Genomic DNA, 22,520 nt, shown 5'->3' with positions numbered 1-22,520 from the left:
AGCTTTACCCTTCAGTTCTATACCCGCACGCCCTCCTTGAGTTTTAGCAACCGAATCTTCACCCTTGCAACTTAAAGCATCCCCTCCTTGAATTGTCCCCTTCAAGTCTTCAACACCATAAACGTTATATAACTTTCTTTTCCCTTTCTTCAATGCCTGCGACTCCTCGAACTCCAAGTAACCCATATCTGCCATCATGCATTCCCAGGCTACATCCATCTCATCATTGCCCTCCTTAGGATTGGAAAGGCAATATATCAAATATAATGAATTTCAAGTATAACGAAGGACAATCTCCATGCAAGGTGAAAATAACCCAAACAATGTCATGAGGATAACATCTATTCTTCTAGTAAAATATATTACTAAATGTGAAAATGAGCCAAACCAAACTATGAATTTGTTCATCTGCACGTTATTTTCAAGGATACAACACATGCACGCTCAACCATAGTGTCTTAAGAAGATAAAATCGCTGCCTTACGGAGGAGAAATCGATGAATCTTACCGTGGCGGTGAAACATCATTCTTCACGATCTTGCAGTTTGGTGAGCCTTCCATGGATTGCAAACGCCAACTGTTAGCTTTCGTATCTTACCAAAGAGATAAAAAAACCCTATATTTACTATGGAAAAATAATAGTCGTTTTTTACTTTTGTTTACTTTAAATGCACTGAATGTATTAGCCAGTCCCAACAATATTATTCAAATACATTTCTTAAGACTATTCATTTTTACATTTAATTTAATATTTATGCTATTCACATATTTACAATATAATCAATTAGTCTTTATTTAGAATAATTTTACAATTTTCCCTATTTTCTACAATGTATTTTTTATATTACTTTATATTAATGAATATTAATTAGAATTTATTAAGATTAATTTGTGTTTAATTTTTTTAACAATAATTAATTTTTATTTAATTATATTGATTTCAATCACAACTATTTTAATTTGGAGACAACTTCTCTACCCAACACAAAAAGTTGGGTATCCACCAATCATATTACATCATTTAATTTTATCTTATTTAATTAATTATTAAATAATATACTTTTTGATTGTTTTCAAGACATTTTAAATTAAAGATAATTTTACTCAACTTTTTGAGTTGGATAACTAAGAATTCACCTTTTAATTTTTCTTTTTTACGATCTATTAGAATTAAATTAATAAATTGATTTCATTTTAGCAGTCCTGGTCAATATTCGTGCAGACGCACGCATATCCCACTAGTTAGAAATTAAAACTTTACACAACAAAATAATGATGATCATAGGCTTAACATAAACCAAGCCACATAGGATCCCAAGACCACAGGTTCCAAGAAGAGAGCGACACCAACGAGGCATGTCTGTTTCAAATCCCGAAATTGGACTCATTTGTCCCTCCAAACTTTCACAAAACGACAAAATCATCCATCCCCATCGCACAGATTTCAGTTGCTGACGTGGCATTAACCGGCAGAAAAAACAGTTAGCTCCCTCTCAGAACCAAAGAGAGAGAGAGAGAGAGAGAGAGACAGAGCCTCTCGCGTGTCAACATTCTCCAAAATCTCTTTCAATCCAAAAAAATTGAAATCCAAACCGAAGGCATTGTCTCTCTCAACAACAAATCTCCCAAACGGAACCCTCTCGTTTCAACGAATTCCCGTTAACGCGGTTTCAACGACCCTAACATCTTCAAAAATGGTTCGGATTTTCGCATTTTTCTGTTAATTCGTTTCAACGCCGCAGATTCTGATTCCTTATACGCTTTCTCGTCCCACATTTGCCACGTTGAGGGAGTTTCAGTAAATAATTTGAAGATTCCGGTGGGGTTGGAGGTACACGCGCGTTTCTAGGGTTTGTTTTGAGCTGAATGTGTTTCGTTGAGGAAATTTTTTTCTGTGTGATGTGTTTTTCTTAGCTATGGGGTAGATGAAAGAGCTTTTGTTATGATCAATTTGCAAGTGGTGAGTTTTTTTTGATGGGGAAGGGTTTGACATTGCTTTGTAGTATCTGTTTTGTTTTGGTTTCTTGTTCAAATGGGTATTGGGTCCATTTACGTGAAGGATTTCTTGTTGCAACTTGAATGGCTGATCGTCAGAAAACTGGTCTTGGCGACAGTAGGGATATCGAGCAGGTTCACTCATTGCTTTCTTTGCTTCTTTTTTAGTTGCTTTTGGAAAAATAGCTTAATTAAGTGCTTCTTAAATAAATGATTATCATAATCATATAAGAATTTATGTATCAGCTATGTCTATGAGTGCTTCTTAATTAAGCTGCTTTCTATAGTTTAATGTAATGATTATCGTAAAGAAACAAAAATGTTACATTCGCTTTCTCGATCAACAACTTAATTATAGTAAGTTCTTCTTGAATAGCTATTTCTATAACCAACCAAGGAGAGATATGATCAAATTGTTATTTTTTTTATAAGTTTTAAGGCGTTTCTCATAAGCTATCTACTTATTGAAATAAGCTGAAAACAACCTCTGTAGCACCGACACCTCTGGAAAAGGCGTGTGTATTGTCGTACACCGACATTTGTGATTAGGTTTAATTTATTTATTTTCTAAAATTATTACCAGTTCGACGTGTTAGTGTTAGTGTCGTGTTCGGGTGTCCGTGCTTCATAGAAAACAACTCATTAATATGTCATAAGCTTTCTCAAAAACTTACACAAATTGTTATGTGATGAGATAAGTTGTAAGTAAGTCGGAAACAACTTACGGATATGTCATAAGCTATTTTCATTGTTTAATTAATATACTTTGAATAGTATGAATGATAATTTATAATGGTTCTTCTTTGCTGGTGTAAGGAGATGTTGAAGCTGGAAGCTGAGGTCTTCTCTAATCGTCTTCTTCTGCAAGTACCTAACTTTTTCTGTTCCCTTTATAGGCAATTACATCTCTTAAGAAAGGTTCATATCTGCTAAAGTATGGACGAAGAGGGAAGCCAAAGTTCTGCCCTTTTAAGCTTTCCAATGTAAGTTTATGTGGTGTTGGTGTTTCGTTTGATCTTTATATTAGCTAGCCCACTAAATGATAAGAAACTACTATTTCCTTTTTAAATAAATTTTTCATCTGATCTTTTTGATTTTTTCGAAACATATTTGATAGGATATTAACAACGGAAAATGATATACACACAACAACAATTAGTTTCTTCATTTTCTAGTCCCATCACGCGTGTTCCCATTTCATACAAGATATAAACCCTTAACTTGTTTTGCTATCACTTTTCTTAGAAGCATGAAAATAGATGTCAAAGTCATTGACCAGTAGTTCCAGTTTGAATATTTTGGTACCTTTAGTGGCTTATCATCATAAATATAGGTAGATTTTAACTAAAACATTGATGATTTGACTCAGCATAAAAACAAGTGCTTACTTGCATTGTAAAGCCTTACTTATCTTAGGAAACTATAAGAGAAAAGATGACCACAAAACATGATAATAGAGTAGAATTGTAGTAAATAAATAGTACAATATTCTCAGGGTGCCAAATAGCCAAAGGCATGCAAAATCATGCTTCGGAAGAAGAAAATATCAAAATCATTTTCTTTAGGGGAATATGTCTGTGATGTTATATAAAAAGCTATCATATATTTATTTCTTAAGTGTTAAATTTTAACTTGTGCTAGGAATACAAAATGTGTTTATGTACTTGTTTCTCTTTGAGACAAACCGTTTACTTGTCAATCATTACCAATATGAAGCTTCATGTTTTTAAAATAAATTTAAAATCCCCTTGAATGAGAAACATGGGCATATTATGTGCTGTTATCTTCAATACTTTTTGGTCGTGTGTTCAGGATGAGTCTCTACTCATATGGTACTCTGGCAAGGAAGAAAAACAAATTAAGCTCAGTACTGTTTCAAAGATCATTCCTGGGCAGCGAACTGTAAGTTTGTAAGAATCCCAGACACAATTTTCAGACTAATACTGCATGCTTTTATATAATGATCCTTTGTGCTAATTTCTTTTTCCCACTGGCTTACTTCTCAGTACTCACTGTTTTGATTTGTTATGATAATGCAGGCAACATTTCAGCGGTATCCTCGACCAGAAAAGGAGTATCAGTCATTCTCTCTTATATACAATGATAGGTCCTTGGATTTGGTGCGTCCACTTCTGCATAATTGCTTGATAGGAGATTTTCAGCAGTACATGAGTTAGATAGGATATTTTATAACTTTTAAACTTCATGGTCTGACCCCACTGCTAATCTATGTACAGATATGCAAAGACAAAGATGAAGCCGAAATCTGGTTTGCTGGGCTGAAAGCATTAATTACCCGTGGTAACTATCGCAAGTGGGGATATGAATTAAGACCTGAAAGTCTATATTCTGATAGTCCAAAGTCTGGCACAAGAAAAACGATTCCATCATTTGCACCATATGTCTGTGGCAATGACTTTCATTTTCTTTATTTTCATACAGCTGACATAACTATTTGGCATTGAAAAGTTACTATATTTTCACTCTTTCTAATTTTTAAACAACAGGACCCTAGAGATATCGACAGAGTTTCTTTTCAAAATTCTTCGCCAAATAGATGGGTAAAGGCTTTCTCTGAAATAATTTCATACACTGCTGCGCCTAGCAAGAGCTCCAGTCAAGCTGAATCAATTACCAATTCCTCTATGTCCTCTGGATCCGTAGATAACTCAAGCAATAGAAATTCTGCATCTGAGGTAGTTCGAGTTAGTTTATCTAGTGCTGTAAGTTCATCCAGCCAGGGTTCCTGTCAAGAAGATTTTGATGCTTTAGGTGATGTTTTTATTTGGGGAGAAGGTATCTATGATGGAATTCTTGGTGGTGGTCTGCACAGAGTTGGAAACGTATCTTTTTCAGAGATGGATGCATTCCTTCCCAAGGCATTGGAATCAAAAGTGGTTCTAGATGTTCATAGTATTGCTTGTGGCTATAAACACGCTGTTCTAGTTACCAAACAGGGAGAAACATTTAGCTGGGGGGAGGAGTCAGGAGGAAGGCTTGGGCACGGTGCCGAAGTGGATGTTCTTAACCCCAAGCTCATTGACACTCTTAGTGGCATGAACATTGAGTTAGTAGCATGTGGAGAATATCATACATGTGCTGTTACTTATTCTGGGGATCTTTATACTTGGGGTGATGGTACTCACAATTCTGGGTTACTTGGGCATGGAAATGAAGTTAGTCACTGGATTCCTAAGAAAGTAGGTGGTGCATTGGAAGGATTACGTGTATCATATGTGTCCTGCGGTCCTTGGCACACAGCTATTGTTACATCAGCTGGGCAGTTGTTTACATTTGGTGATGGAACTTTTGCCGCCTTAGGCCATGGAGATCATAGCAGTTCAAGTATTCCTCGGGAAGTAGAAACTTTGAAAGGGTTGAGAACAACCAGGGTTTCATGTGGTGTTTGGCACACTGCTGCCGTTGTTGAGGTGATAGATGAATCTGTGGAGTCATCTACACAGTCATCTAGTGGAAGACTGTTCACCTGGGGTGATGGCGATAAAGGCCAACTTGGAATTGTTGATAAGAAACCTAGACTAGTTCCCGTGTGTGTAGTTGCATTGTCTAACGAAAACATTTGTCGTGTAGCTTGTGGCCACAGTCTTACAGTTGCATTGACAACGTCGGGACATGTGTATACAATGGGCAGTACAGCTTACGGACAACTTGGTTGTCCTGCAGCAAGTGGGATGGTTCCTGCTCGTGTTGAAGATAAAATTGCTGGCAGTTTCATAGAAGATATTGCCTGTGGTTCATATCATGTTGCAGTCCTGACTTCCAAGGCAGAGGTTTTCACATGGGGGAAGGGTTTAAATGGGCAATTAGGTCATGGTGACAACGGTCACAGGAATAAGCCCACGTTTGTCCAATTTTTAAAAGATAAGCAAGTGAAGAGTGTTTTTTGTGGTTCAAACTTTACTGCTGTTGTTTGCCTTCATAAATGGATACCGAGTGTTGATCATTCTGCATGTTCAGGCTGTCGTAATCAATTTAATTTCAGAAGAAAACGTCATAATTGTTACAACTGTGGACTTGTTTTTTGCAAATCATGCACCAGCAAGAAATCTATTAAGGCTTCCCTCGCTCCAAATTCCTACAAGACATATCGTGTTTGTGATGACTGTTACTATAAACTTAAGAAAACCGCTGAATCAGTATCCTTGCAAACTCCTAGCTGGAAAAGTGTCAGCTCGCAAGACAGTAAGGCTCCTAAAACACAGGGAACACTATTAAAACTTTCTTCGTTTGGTTCTATTGTTCAATCAGAAAGCAGTCACTCAAAGCTTCCAGATTCTCTCGATAACCATATTTTTCCAGCTTTGAATGGAAAATTACAACTGGGGGGTTTTGGTCTTTCAAAATCATCAAATTCTCTTTCCGGGGAATCTAGGAAATACCTGCCTGTTTCTGAGCTTGCTACAAGAATATCTTGTCAGTCAACTTCTCCAGTTTCATCAAAGTCAAGCCCACGACAATCTTGTGAAGATATTATACATGAAGATTTAAAACACAGAAATGGTATTCTAAGTCACGAAGTTATAACTTTAAAAGCACAAGTAAGCCTGGTCAAATTTATCTAATTTATAATTTTATATGCATATCTTTCTATATCACTGATTAGTTAATCCTGATGGAATTATAATATGATATCTATGTTCTGTCTTTATGGTCAACCTTGTCTTCTTATCTATGAAGCACAAACTCCGACACGGACACCGGGACACGACACTGATAATATCAAAAACATAGGACACCGGCACCGCTAGATATATGATAGTATTTGACATTATATCCATCTATTATTAAAATATTTAAATAAAAATTAATGTCTTTAATCCTTCATTGATAATATTGTTTCAAATACACGTTTAATCCTTTTAGATATTTGTGAGAATTGTTCAAAAAGAATGTATTAAGGTGTCTTGAATGAACCAAAGAAAACACAATTTTTTTTTAAACACTTGTCTCAATTGTCTGACACGATTTGAATGAGTGTCATTCGGGCTTCAGACATTGATTCAAAAAGTGTCGTAGCAGAGACAGGAGACACTTGTTTGACTTTTCCGATACTTGTCTGAATTTTTCAACATGTGTTATACGGGAGTTATACAAATGTCATACACCGCGGCACGCATACTTCTAGAGGTCCGTGCTTCATAGCATCTTATGACGAATTTGCTAATTCCTGCTTCATGCCTATGTTCTTTCCGACTTGAACTTTTTGAAGGGGGCTTTTCATGCCATAAATATGCACTCTAGGCTAGATAGTCAATATTGATTTGTTTATGACTGATGCATTGGAGAAAATTTATTTTTTAATGAAATTGTTTACCAGCTTTCTAAAAACATGTATATTATGCAGTCCTTTTGGTATACATTTTGGACATGTATTGTATTTTTATTATAATGCTATGCTTCTGCGCTTCTGCCGTAGGCTGCAAAATAATTTATAATGCATTCTTTTACTGGCCACAGCCACACCATGCACAGCCACTCTATTTATAACATTGTTATTGGCACCTTTTGCATTATCTTCTTGCATCTTTATCTACCAGCTTGTATTCAAATATCAGGCTCGAGTATAGTCTCATAAAATAATTGAACTAGACAATTATCAATAGTTGAATTAACATTTATATGGCTTTCAACTTTCTAATACCATCTATGAACTCTATATGTTGAAAAGACTTCAAGTATCTCATCTGAAACTGATCAAATATACATGATAGGTTGAAGAGCTTACTCAGAAGTCAAAGAGTCTGGAGGCTGAACTTGAGAGAACATCAAAGCAATTGAAGGAAGTGGCTGAAGTAGCTGCGGATGAAGCTGGAAAGTGTAAATCCGCAAAAGAGGTTATAAAGTCATTGACAGCTCAGGTTGGTATTTTTCTATCGGCTTGATTTTTTTCCTCTTCTAACTTTCAAACTAAAACATGCTATCTTTCAAATATAAGACTGGTGATGTTGTATAGGAGAGAGTGTTGGGCGGTAAAAAACCAACATGAGAATAAAGTCAGCGTGACAAAGATGAGAAATTGTGCTGGATGTGTAGAAATACTAGATAATATAGGATTGGGAATGATGGCACTAGAGAGTGTTGGGATAGCTCTAAAAGATGATTTAAGGTCAACTTGGGAGGTTTGGGTTTTCGTGGAGGAATCTTGTAGATTTTGTAGTATGGAGTAAATCAGAAGGATGGTAGTCAAACTAGTGGTAGTGGAAAAATTATAGGACAAACAATAAAGACAGACTTGGAGGTTAATGGTTTGGCTGTAGATATGATTCATGATAAAGCATTATGATGCATTTGATTCATGTAGTGACCCCATCTAGTGGAAAAAGTCTTGGTTTGGTTTGAATTCTTATTTTTGTGCATCTTGTAAACTGAGATTGCAGGTGAAGTTCTAGATCTAAACATTTGTGGCAGAACTTATCTTAATTAATGAGAATTATTGAACATATATAAGACCTAAAATGAAAAACAATATTAGGAGTCCAATTACCAAGCACTTGTGAATGCCACGACTTTTCCTGTTTTCTATTTGTTGGGATCAGGGCAGGGATGGATCATATATTGTATCTACTACATTTATCTACTATACGTTGGTAGTCAAGATTGCAAGTTTAATTGTAGGATCACACGATACTCCGATCTAAAGCCATGGTTCTGTGCTGTGATGTGACCAGGATCACTGGAAAACTTTATTGTTGAATACATATCACACGCCCTTAGGCTCTGTTTGGGAATTTAAGAGGGTTGACGAGAACTTTGAAAAAAAAAGGAAGAATAACCCTCTTAAATGGGGGTTAATTTTTATTCATTATACAAAATCTCCCTGATACAGGTTAAACTCAAAAAATATGTTCGAGGAGGGAAACTTTGTTGTAGTATGGGAAAGAAGTACCTTGTGGGTCATGTTTACGTGCCCGTAAGTGGTTGAGTGTTAATCATGAGAGTTCGATTGAAAATTAGGCTAGTGTGCCATGCATTGTTGATGTCGTGTCGTTGAGGGTGAGCAAACCTCCGGTGCATGTTGTGATGGCCGTAAGCTCGGCTTTGCGGGCATTTTCAGTAGATGCAGGATATTGCTTGGGTGTCTCATTGATGCACTGATTCACCCTGACAAGAAGTTGTTTGTCTCAATGGATAGCTGGGGCACTTCTATTCTAACGGTAAAAAAAAGGTTACTGCTTTAGAGCACTACTTTAAGAAAAAAACACTACATTTACAGTGATTAAGAAATTCAGTAAGTGCAGTTAATTGTCTAGATTTCATGTAAAACACAAGTCAAATTTACCAAACTTTCCTTTATGACATTTAGTGGAAAAACTCACTCAACTAACTAGCTGCATTAAATGTTTCTGCATTAATGAAGGGTATATTATGATTAATACCATTAAATAGTTCATGATAGTTAACTTTTGCTTATCATATTGACCAAGATTTGAGCCAATTTTTTTCTTATAATAATGATCAGAGGGAGTACGATCTTTCACCCCTCTTGATTCTGTGTACATCTAGAGTTTGACCACACCGGTGACAGTTTATGCACATGAGATTTAATCTTTAAAAGCTTAAGCTATGGAGCAAAAGATTTACATTTGATAGTTTGGGATGTATACTCAGACATATCATACATGCAAACTATACTTTGAATTGAGAGAAGACACTACCGGTAATAAGTTCATACCCAACCCACTCATGTTTGAATTGAGGTTTTAGATATTGAAATTGAAGACAAGGCAGAAAATACAATAAGTGTGAAATTTGTCCTAATTGGAAAAGAGAAAATGGAGAGAAGAGCAGGGAAGAAAGAGATTTATTACTAAGGAGAAAAGTAGAAAAAGTACCATCAGCTATTTTAACCTTGGGAAGTAGTAAGGTCTGTCATAGAATCAGACGTGGTTGGTGAAGCAAAGAATGATGTATCCTTAAAGATAGTATTTTTTTTAATTACAAATTGTTAGTGGTTAAGTTAGTTGTTAGTATATATTTACACCCTTGCCATGACTTGAACCCTTGACCTCCAACTCCTTTTAACCCTTATCTCAATTGTTTCGAGCCAGTTAAAACGATGTGTATATGGAAATTAACACTCATACTCTTTTTAGACTCGAGAATAGCGTAAAAACATACATTTAAGAGCTCATGCAAACAATTTATTACAACCAGGAGAGAGAGCATGAACAAAACGCCTAGAGCCGAACACGCAAAGCGGGACAACATTTAGGCGAACCTTAGAAAACTGGAGTGAGTGTGGAATCTAATTACCTAATATTGAGGATGGAGTGAGTGTGGAATCTAATTACCTAAGGATGACATGCAGCTTATCAAATAACAGTCAATTAGAATAACATCACTCCAAAAATTTAAGAGGTGCATGGGCATTGATCAATAGCTATGTCAACCAAATGACAATGTTTCTTTTTAGCTCCCCCATTTTTGTTAGGCTATTTATGGACAACTAGACTGCTGTATGATACCATGAGAACAACTAGAATAACATCACCCCAAAATTTTTGTTAGCTCCCCCAATTTGAATTATTTTTCCAAATTGGGTCTTTATCTTTGAACAAAGCGTCTGAAAAGCACCAAATAATTATAAACAATCCTTCAATAAAGTGATTAAGGAGCCTCTTGAGAAATCATCAATGAAAGTGACATAATATCTCTATCCCAAAATATGTAACACTTTGACTAGGACCCCATACATCAAAATGGATGATACCAACGGAAGATTTGGATCTTTTATTGGAACTACTTGGGCAAAGAATACTTGTTATCCTATCATAATCCTAAAGAATACTTGTAGAATTTCAGAGAATAGGTTTATTGTATTATCAAGTATCTGAGAATTCTATCCACTGCTTCCATATGTTCTTCTATGGGACAGTTCATATACTGTCTCGCTGTACTACTCACTGCAAAATAGAAAGATGGAGATGATAATATAACTACCACCTTAGGAAGTAGCCTCTAGGCCACCCTCACCTTAGGAACCATAAAATTGAATATATAGTCAAATATATAAGTGAGTTTAAAAGATAATTGAAAATACAGTGTCAATGGGGAAGGGAAATGTTTTTCTATTTCATAAAAATTTAGGAGATGTTAGTGTATAAATTAAAATTAGAGGGGTTGTCGGTGTCATTTTAGTAGACCTTAGAAGGTGAGTATAGATTTCCCTAATCTTAAAGAATGAATACTAGTAAATCTTAATATAATCAATGTCAATATCTCAACAATTATTTCTGATGTTGGGGATGCTAAACTGTGTTACAGTTGAAGGAAATGATGCAAAGACTGCCAGAAGGACAAGATGCTGACTTACTTACCGATTCCTATGTTGAAACTACTAATAGGATTATACATCAATCCATAGATGAGAGTCATATGACAAACATGATCACTCCCAAAAATGAAAGTGGAAGCAATGCTGAAAAGGTGGTATTGCCTAATGGCGCCACAACACAAAGTGGAAAGGCAGAATGGGTGGTGCAAGATGAACCAGGTGTTTACGTAAGTTTGTCTTCCCTTCCAGGTGGTGGTAATGAACTTAAGCGCGTTCGTTTCAGGTATTTATCATTTCCTACCTTCATTTGTTTATTTCGTCAAAACTTTATCACATTATCTTTGATCTAGGATAGACTGTGATATCATGTTTGTAATTGAATAATATATTTCAAGTATCTTAAAATTACAAGCACTAATCTCTTTATATAAGACTATTCTAATCTAATGGGCCTAACTAATGGGACTAAAAGCCCAAATATAAATTACTACTAATAATAGTAAAAATAACTTATTTACAACACTTCATAAGGAGAGTGTGGAACTTGCATGATTATCACAAAACAATTTGGCATGTTGTTTCAATTAAAATCTTAAACGTAACAAGACAAGTCGTCAACACTGTCTTTATGACTGTAGCCAGAGCTTTCCCATGTTAGTGCATTTTTAAACATAAGACAAGCTGTTACAACAACGTTATTTAATACTTTTAATTTACTTCTTAACTCTGATCAAGATTAATTGTCTACCTTAAAAGTTTTAATAGGTGTAGGACAATATGTTGAAGTATATTTTCTTTATTCGTTATTCTAGTATTCTGATTTCCTGAACATTTACTCATTCTGAAATTGTTTACAGTCGAAGGCATTTCACAGAAGAAGAAGCTGAAAAGTGGTGGGCTGAAAATGGTCCCAAAGTATTGGAGCGGCACAATGTAGTTGCCTTGTGAATGCAAGAGAACCCGTTTACTTGAGTAAAAAGTAAACTGTTTCCTTCCCCCTCTTCCAAAATTCAGAAGAGGATCTTTTGTCCAAATTAGACAGGTAGGATACAAAAGTTATGGGGAAAAAAACAGAGTAAGAAGAAAACTTGTTACTTCCCACAAAAGTTCTAACCCCCACCCCAAAAACGAAGAGGAATTTCTTGTACTCATTACTCGCTGATTAGTTTCGTGGAATTCATCATTCATTTTGGTCTTTTTTTCAACCCCCTACAACAGTCATCTATATTTAACTTGCAGCTGAGGATTATTTTTTGTTCAGTTCTTTTTGCCTATTGTATAGCTACTTTCCTTAGGAAGTAAACTCTTAAAGTTCTTTTTGTCAATATGTTCATTCCATAGCAAGGCACTGCACTGCAGCGTTTAACTGTTGGTTGGTTTCTTTTGAGTTTTGGGTCTCCAACAACATAGAATGTACACTCTCTATATTCTTCAGCTAAACAGTTACTATTTGATAACTAAAACACAAGGAGGATCAAAACCATGCATCTAACTAAAATGGTGCACTGCTTGTAGGATATTTTTTGAGCTTTTTATCATGCAGCTCTAGTTTTCAGCCCTTCTGACACTTTTCTTAAGGGTGAATTCAAACATTTGTTTATCATTTGTCCTTGGAAGGGTTTTGAAAGAGGTTCTCAATGGCAAAGAAATGGGTTTAATAGCTTGATGTTGTGTTTGAACATATATTTTTAAGGAGGCAATGTATTTCTTTGGAGTGTGTGGATGAGATAATTGGAAAAATTCATTAGTTAAATTATTTTGGTTGGATAGAGAAATGAAATTATTTGTTTGTTGGCTTATTTATTTTTAATTTTAAAATTGAGAGGACAAAGAGAAATACTTACGAAAAATAGTTAAAAATGAGAATTTTAATATTTTTTTAATCAATACATAAAATTTGAAGACTTTTATGGATTAATTTGCTAAATTTAAAAAACATAACATAATTTGTAAAATTTTAAAAATAAATAGGGACTACTAACATGCAGAATTTTAAAATATACAGGAATCAATTTGCATAATTTAAAAAATTATAAACAATATAACGTGTAGAATTTAACATTGTATTTTAAAATTTTAATTTAATTTTAAAATTAAAACTATATATAATTATAGTTGTTTTATAAATATAAAAAATTAGTTATAAATATATAAAAATAAATACTATAATCAGGGGTTAAACCAGTTAAAGCTTAAACCCAAAATAATTTAAATTATTATGTAGTTAAATCATCTTTAAAAGACAATCGTTACTACCTTACTTGAATCAATTAATGTCTTGTTTTCAGTGTTAATTAAAAATAATAATTGTAGTTATAAATTTATCAAGTATATTTGTTACTCTTAGATAGTCATCTCAATTAGGGATGTCTATTTGTCTCCGTTAGCGGAGATCTTCGTGAAAATTTTTCGTTTGGGATTTCAGAGGGAATTTTTCCCCAGCTAGATGGTGAACAAAGTCTCCCCGAAGATACCTCGGGGATGGGGTAACGTAAATATTCTCCGCCTCGTGGAGTTCCCGTCCCGCTTAAAATGTCATAATGTCCTTAATTTATATATATTTTTAAATTATTATGTAAGTTTATTTGTCATTTCATATAATTAATCTTATACACAAATTTAAAATATATATGTATTGTTGCTAAACGAGTGAGATCTAAATGATTATTTCAATTTATTTAATTTAAAATTTTGGTGTTATGAATCATGATACTAAATATTATAGATTAAATATTGTTAAAACAATATATTCATCATAAAAAGAATAATTTCTAAATTTCTTGTGGTTAATTTTTTAATTTTTGAAGTTTTTACTATTAATTTGATTTAAAATAATAAATAAAAAAAATCATGTTTACAGATTTCCGCATGAACCTTGAAGATCTGTGAGGACTCGTCGAGTTCTGCGGGGATCTACTAGGATTTGCGAAGACGGAAATAGGAAATAAAATCTCCTTATAGCTGAGATAGAGAATAGATTTGAGGCGGAGAATGTATCTCCGCCCCAGTGCTGTTCTATTGACATTCCTAATTTCAATGGCTAATATCATGAGAGAAAAAAATTTGTGTTTCACAATAATAAATTAAATAAATGTATTTTTAACAAATTATCAATGTACATAAAATTTTGTTATTTTTATATTACTCAAAACAAGAAATTAAAAAGGTCTTATGAGACTTTAGGGGGCTAGGTTTTGGGAGAAGACTCAAGTTAAGATTTACTTTAGTTTGACGTAATGTTTTGTAGATAATTTAGAACTCCCACAATTATTTGATTTTTATGGGGAACGATCTCTCTTGAGTAATTGTTGGATATATTGAAAACTTTTTTTTTCTTCTTATTCGCACCGGTTTCGATCTACCACAGAAGGGCCACTAATCCGGCTTGTGCGGAGAGGCATGCGCACTGACCAAACAAGATTGTTCTGCTTGGGAATCGAACTCGGTATTTCCCGAGTACGTCCTTGGACGGGGCTCATTGCCAATGGTTAATACCTTCAAAAATTTTGTCGGTTCCATCATAACAAAATTATTAAATTTTTTATTTAATTATGATAAATATTTTATAAAATCTTATTTAAATATAATTTAACTCATATATTTTAAACCCCACTGTACCTCACCATCAAATACAACACTATCAAGGAAATTTCTTTACCCACCTCCTAACCTTCTTACCCACCTCTGACGAATCTCCGAAAACGTACTTTTATTGAAAAAAAAGGTGTTTTCGGAAATGCACTTCCGAAAACATAAAAAAAAGGTGTTTTCGGAGATGCATTTCCAAAAACACCCCCTTTTTTGAGTTTTCGGAGATGCATTTCCGAAAACACCCCTTTTTAGGAGACGGAGGTGTTTTCGGAGATGCATATCCGAAATATTCCAAGACCAAATTGGTCTTGGAATGTTTCGGATATACACTTCCGAAATAATTCAATAATTATTAAAAAAATAAAATCAAGGTGAATCAATACAATTAATAGGTATAAAATGAAAGTGAATCAATAAAATGAAGGTAAATCAATAAAATTAAGTTAAATCAAAATTTCCTAAACAATTTTAAAGTTAAAAATTATTTTACTAACTTATATAAATCAAAAACATCTGAATTATATAAATATATAATATATAAATATATAATAATTATTATATAAATATATAAATATATAAATATATAAATATATAATAATTATTATAAATTAAAACACTCGTTTTTTTAATTTTTATAATTATTATATAAATATATAAATATATAATATATAATAAATTTTATAAATATAGAATAATTATTATAATTATTATATAAATATATAAATTAAAACACTTATTTTTTTAATTTTTATATAAATATATAACAATTATTATAAATATATAAATAAAAAATTATAACTTATTTTGTAAGTGAAATTATTTTAATTTTTTTAATTAAAATTATTTTAAATTTTAAAATATGAATCAAGATAGAAATATATAATAACTATTATTCATAACTCATAAATTATATCAAAATATATAATTATTATTATTCATTAATCATAAATTATATCAAATTTATGATATGTGAATTAATTAATATTCTAAAATTAATTTTTGGAATTTTTTTAGATTTTTTTTGTTGTTTCGGAGATGCATCTCCGAATTAGTCAAAATCTCAATTTTTGGGATTTTTTCGGAAATGCACTTCCGAAGTCTAAAAAAATTTTGAAAAAAAAAATATTTCGGAAATGCATTTTCAAAGCGGGGTAAAATGAGTTTTTCGCTGGGGTGACCCCCATAGGGAGGTGGGTAAAGAAATTTTCCCTTTCAATCCAAATATTCTTCTAGAAGAGAAGAAACCGACCCCATTTTCCATAGAGTGTACACAAACCTAATTAAATATACAAATGTTTATTTCAAATGAATCCTAAATAAACCGATTCATAGTTAAATACAAAAATTATCATTGTACCTCAAAAAAAAAAAGAAAAAGAAAAAAGAGGCAGGGAGTATCAAATAATAATATTAATTAACTAATTACACGAGACAACTATTATACAGTTCCCCTATCCTTTGAAGTTCCAGATGCATTGGTTTAGAATATTCTAACTCAAGTGGCCAAATCGAAACCTAAATGATATTCTTTAAAAATAGATACGAAAATTCTTCATTCTATTTGAAAAAGGCATATGTGCTGAGTTTGAAAGATTGTTTTCGTGTTAAAATTTTGGCCAACAGTATGCCACTCATTAAAAAGTTTATTCTTTTCAAAATGTTTGGTATTTAGAATTTGCAACGTGGTTGTTGCAATTACAAAAAGAATAATGTTCCTCAAGGTGAATCTGAATCTGATTCGGATTGTGATGTCATTCTGCTCCATTAACTTATGTTAATTTGTTTATATACATTTGTATGTACAAAGATGTTTTGTTACTTGTTTATCCGGTAACTATAAAGTGCATTCTAGTTGTTATTGGTATTAGATTCCATAGACATTGTCTCCAAAAATTTATTCAATATTAAGCTGTTAAATAGGATTTGGACACTTTTTTTTTTTTTTAACTCAAAATTTAAGAGAATTATACATGTAATTACTATTGCAGTAGAATCTTCAACATTTTTGAAATTACATTAACTCTCTTAAACAACTCTTAGACAGAAGTATAGTGCACAATATCAATTTTAAAGAAATTTTTGGCTTAAGGCAAAATTTAGGTGAATGAAGGTCTAATTGTGCAAGGTTGGTTTGTAATTTGGAGTTAAGTACCTAAAGCAATCCTTTTATCCAATTCAATCTCCTAACTCTCTGTATAAATTACTTTATTAATTTTGATTTAATCTCTTCTTTTAACTATATGCATAAATTAATGAATATGACAACTTTATTTTGAGAAAGTCACTAGGCCAAAAAATATTATTTATGACTGGTGTTAGGAAAAACATCATTAAGAAAATAATTAAAAAAGAACACAATCGCAACTCAAGGATATAACGTGGAAATTTTAAAATCAGAGAAAAATTCACGGTCGTTATCAAACGACAACTAAAAAATAACATGTAAAATTACAATTATTTATGATCCAACGTTATCTAACTCTCTCATCGCCGAACTCACCGGTGCTATGTTAGTTATTGAGTTCGTCCATGAAAAAGGTTGGAGAAAGATTTGGCTTGAAACTGATTCTTTAGCGGTGGTGCGTGCTTTCTCTTCGCCGTTCGTTGTTCCTTGGAAACTCCGTACAAGATGGATCAATTGTGTGAATATTACGACAAGTATGTCTTTTGTGGCTTCTCATATTTTTAGAGAAGGTAATAGTTGTGCAGATTCTCTGGCGAATATAGGTCTAACGATTAATGATTACACTAATTATAGTAGCATTCCTAGTTTTTTGAGGGCATATTTTGTAAAGAATAGGCTTGGTTTGCCATTCTTTAGGTTTATGTCTCTTTGAGAGGGTTTTGGCTGTACTCCCCCCTCTTTTTTTGTATCAGTTTTTTTTGGTTATATCTTAATCTTATTAAAAAAAAAAACTCATACCCCTAGTACACACAGACCTTCCAAAACAAATATTTCACTACATCTCACAACACTCTAATACTAGAGTATAAGAGAACAAAGAAAATTAAATACAAGTTTAAAATGCTTTTGACTGGTGCATCTTGTAAAGAAAAACTTAAATCCTATATATAGTTTTGGATTCTCTCTTCCATCACTAAACTAAGAGACATGGCACTTCTTCAACATATATATTTTCAACCAAATCTAACAATCTCCACCTAGATTGAAAATAATACGTAAGCTTTCATTGTCTTCACCGACAATCATACTCACCCATAAAGAGTATCAACATGTATATTTTCAACCAATCTCATCAATCTTCACCTTGATTGAAAATAATACATCAACTTTCATTGTCTTCACCGACAATCATGGTGTTGAAAACTATCATACTCCACCTAAAGAAGAGTACACTTCACTTGAAATTAAACCACTTCAAGAATTTTTACATGCCGAAAACTAGGTTGAAACTTTATGGTGTAACTTCCATGTTGGTAGGAAGCTCTTAAACCATCGACATAATTGCACACCTTGTGTAAATTTGATTGTATCAACACATCTTTGACTTGAACTTTCCACAAGTCAAAAACAATTCTTCCATCAATTTTCTTTAATCCAAACTGCACAGCGGAATTTGTGGCTGCAGCTCAACAACTCTTTCACAACACTACCCTTATTTTCTGATGTGGAAGATTCGACAAAGCTGCAACCCCAGAGCAAACTAATAACTTCTATCCCTGGATCAAACCAAAAACTTTGATATCAGTTTTTAGAAAAAACCGACATAAAGAAAATAAAAGAGGAACACAATCACAACATAAGGGCATAACATGGAAACTTCAAAACCGGAGAAAAAACCACGGTCGTTGTCAAACGACAACTAGAGAATAACACTATGTGAAAATTGTTACAACACATAATATACCGTTAACTAACCCAAACCCCCAGTACATCCACACTCTCCAAAACAAATGTTTAACTACATCTCATAACACTCTAATACCAGAGTATAAGAGAACAAAGAAAGTTAATTACAAGTTTATAGTGCTTTTGACTGGTGTATCTTGTAAAGAAAAACTTGAATCCTATATATAGCCTTGGATTTCATCTTTCATCATTAAACTAAGTGATGTGAAACTTCTTCAACATACCTATTTTCAACAAAACCCAATAATTTCCACCTAGATTGAAAATAATACGTAAGCTTTCATTGTCTACACTGACAATCATACTCCACCATAAAAAGTATCAACATGTATATTTTCAACCAATCTTATCAACTGGGTGATCATTTGCTACCCATTGTGCATTAAATTAAACTTTTTGTTAGTTAGATAAAAAATATTTAAATGTATATAGGATAAGAGAGCATTGAAATGTATGTATGATTTTATTTTAGTTTAGGAAGGGAAATAAAAATAATATAAGTTATTAAAGAAAGTGGTGATACAACACAAGATAAAAATGAAAATTTTAATTGCAAGATAATATTTGTTATGTATATTTCATTGCATAATCATATATACATATGCAAGAGTATTTTGACTCTCAAGACGTTACTAAAATATGCATGACGAATCGATGATAATAAGCGCCAATCTCCCTTGAGCAAAAAGATTTTACAGACCCTACAACTGGATCAAAAGGAAGAATGGGGTAAAGCTATGGAAATCAACGTGGATTCCTTGATTAGGAAACTGAAAGACATGGCTATCCAACTTTCTGCAGGTAATAAAAAAGGTTGTCCCACCCAAACCAACAGAAGTGGCTGGTTAGGACAAAGTCAAAAACAACTATCACGCATCGTGTGGCCATCAAGCAGTGGCCTTAGAAAACAAGATTCTGTTTCCAGGAACCCCCTATCACCTGTTTGGCTGACTGTGCTGGGAGAATCTTGCTGACTGGGCGCCTATTTCGTTGTTTGGCTGACGTGGCTGCTGCATTTGGAAAGCTTGAAAAATTGCAAATTAATAAGTTGCAAAACTGGGATTCGAACCCAGGTCACCAAGCCTAAATTGCTGCAAGCTTACCACTAGACCATGCATATTTTGTTGAAAGTAATTGACTAGGAGTTCCATACATTATAAGTTGCTTACATTTTATTAAGTTATGGATTTTTTTAATTAACATTTTTTTTATAATTATATAAATGTAATATTTAATAATTTATATAAATAATTTTTCAAAAACATTTTTATTCAGTTTTTTTAATTTTTCATAAGCATTTTTCATAAATATTTAAATAATTTTTCATAAACATTTTTATTCAGTTTTTTTAATTTATATAAACATTTTTTTAATGATTTTATTTAAATGTTTTTTTTTAAAATTTTTTAATTAACGTTTTTTTTATAATTATATAAATGTAATATTTAATAATTAATTTAAACATTTTTTTTAATAATTTTCATAAACATTTTTATTCAGTTTTTTTAATTTATATAAACGTTTTTTAATAATTTTATTTAAATGTTTTTTTAATAATTTTTTTTAATTAACGTTTTTCTAATAATTTTATTTAGTTTTTTAATTAACTTTATTTATTTATTTATTTATTTTATTTATTATTAATATTTATATATTACTTTATTTATTTATTTATTTAGTTTATTTATTTATTTAATTATTTTATAAATATTTAAATATATCTTAAATATTATATAATTATTTAAATATTTTATAATTATTTAAATATTTTATAAATATTTTATAATTATTATTTTATAATTATTATTTTATAATTAAATATTTTATAATTATTTAAATATTTTATAATTATTATTTTATAAATATTTTATAATTATTTAAATATTTTATAATTATATAATTATATAAATATATCTTAAATATTTGAACGTTTTTATTTATAATTATATAATTATTAAGTAACACATTTATGTATTATAAAAAAACGTTAATTAAAAAAAATTTTAAAAAAACATTTATATGATTTTATTTAAATGTTTTATTTAATAAACGTTTTTAAAATACATTTAAATATTTTATTAAAAAAAACGTTATAAAACTATGCATTTATATAATTATATAATTATAAAATACATTTAAAAATGTTATAAAATAATGCATTAAAATATATTTTATAATTGTATTCAGCAATGTATTTAATTATTGTATTCAGCCATGTATTTTATAATTATATTTTATAAAATATAGAACTCCATTACAACTAAGCAACTAAACATGTATGGTCTGGTGGTAAGCTTGCAGCAAATTAGCCTTGGTGACCTGGGTTGGAATCCCAGTTTTGCAACTTATTAATTTGCAATTTTTCAAGCTTTCCAAATGCAGCAGCCATGTCATACGCCCAGTCAGCCAAACAAGGAATTCAGGCGCCCAGTCAGCAAGATTCTCCCAGCCCAGCCAGCCAAACAAGGGATAGGGGGTGTCTGAAAACAGAATCTTGTTTTCTAAGGGGCGAAGGCTAAATTTTTTTTTAATAAGGGGGAAAACCGAATCTCGCTACTTTGGCAGGGGGGTAAATAGTATTTAACCCTTTTAAATTCAAGTCCTTTTTTGTAAAAGCCAAATGGTCATAATGTTTTATAATCATTTGATTAAAAAGAGAACAAATTTTCAATAAACTATCTCTTACCTTTGTGATTTTGAAAGATAGTAATGAGTCTGAGATACGATCAGAAAGATTAAAACCCCATTATAAAGACTCAAGGGTGTCACAAATTCCACATGCGTATGACTAAAGCAATCAAAACGCCAAGATGCTAACACACAACCTCAAAATGGCAAATAATTGGATCACTCCCTTCTTGGTAGTTAGCCACTTCAGAGGCCACAGTGGGTCCGCTAATACGTCAAACTCAAACTAGATTTTCACCTGGGGGCATGGGAAGGGGTATTGACCCTTGGTCAGGTACGGTCCGAAGAAACGTCCAATAAACTTCGAGCACAAACTCCGAAGAAAAGTTGAATCCCAAATAAATGAATCAAAGACCAAAAACAATGTCACAAATCAGGTAAAATATGAATAAATAATTGAAATATATATATATATACACACACACACGCGCGCGCGTTGCAAGACAAAAAAATTGAAGTTGCACATATGATAGGTGCGAACAAGATAGTCACACACACACACACAAAGAGAGAGGGAGAGAGAGAGAGAGAGAGAGAGAGAGAGAACTAGTATGTCAAAAGACCACTTTCCGGTGCTTGATAGCCCGATTGAAACGAACTCGATTTTGGAAGACATGAACATCTGGATAAAAGTACTCCACTTGTTTCAAAGCACACTTGATAATGGACAAGCCCTCTTGTAACGACTTAGCTAGATCTATCGAAAGATCTACATTCTTTTGGCGCATTGCACAAAGGCCCTTCTCGGCCTTCTTCTAACTTTCTCGAGACTATTTTAGAGTCTTCTCCACTTCTTCTATCCTTTTTCGAGTAGAATTTGAAGAATAGTTTGCCTCTTCTAGAGCGGCCTCTACCATGGACAAAGATGTTTGAATAGAAGCCAAAACCTAATTCTTCTTGGCCACTTCCTAGACAAGCAGTTGTACATTTCTACTAGAGTACGAGGATACTCAAAAGACTCCACAAAGACCTTTATAGCCAAAATTTATTGGAAGCATTCCAAATCTCTTCTAAATACCGATTCCGCTCCACTATAATATCATCAACCTATTTTTTGAGATTCTTCCTCTCCCATCGAAG

At 32.5% G+C, this 22,520-nt stretch overlaps 1 protein-coding gene across 1 annotated transcript; it reads left to right on the top strand.

Moving 5' to 3' along the window:
• The first annotated feature begins 1,317 nt into the window (after positions 1 to 1,317).
• LOC131620454 (PH, RCC1 and FYVE domains-containing protein 1-like) lies at positions 1,318 to 12,773 on the top strand. The gene is made up of 9 exons (XM_058891532.1): positions 1,318 to 2,130; positions 2,892 to 2,978; positions 3,808 to 3,897; positions 4,035 to 4,115; positions 4,233 to 4,397; positions 4,503 to 6,554; positions 7,728 to 7,874; positions 11,281 to 11,573; positions 12,148 to 12,773. The coding sequence occupies exons 1-9, from the start codon at positions 2,080 to 2,082 to the stop codon at positions 12,236 to 12,238; spliced, it is 3,057 nt and encodes a 1,018-aa protein (XP_058747515.1). The 5' UTR covers positions 1,318 to 2,079; the 3' UTR covers positions 12,239 to 12,773.
• Positions 12,774 to 22,520: the final 9,747 nt, after the last annotated feature.

The sequence above is a fragment of the Vicia villosa genome, linkage group LG7 (assembly GCF_029867415.1).
Source record: "Vicia villosa cultivar HV-30 ecotype Madison, WI linkage group LG7, Vvil1.0, whole genome shotgun sequence".
NCBI classification, from domain to species: domain Eukaryota; kingdom Viridiplantae; phylum Streptophyta; class Magnoliopsida; order Fabales; family Fabaceae; genus Vicia; species Vicia villosa.
The sequence above is the reverse complement of the archived record's forward strand: the minus strand, read 5'-3'. Positions and strand labels throughout refer to the sequence as shown.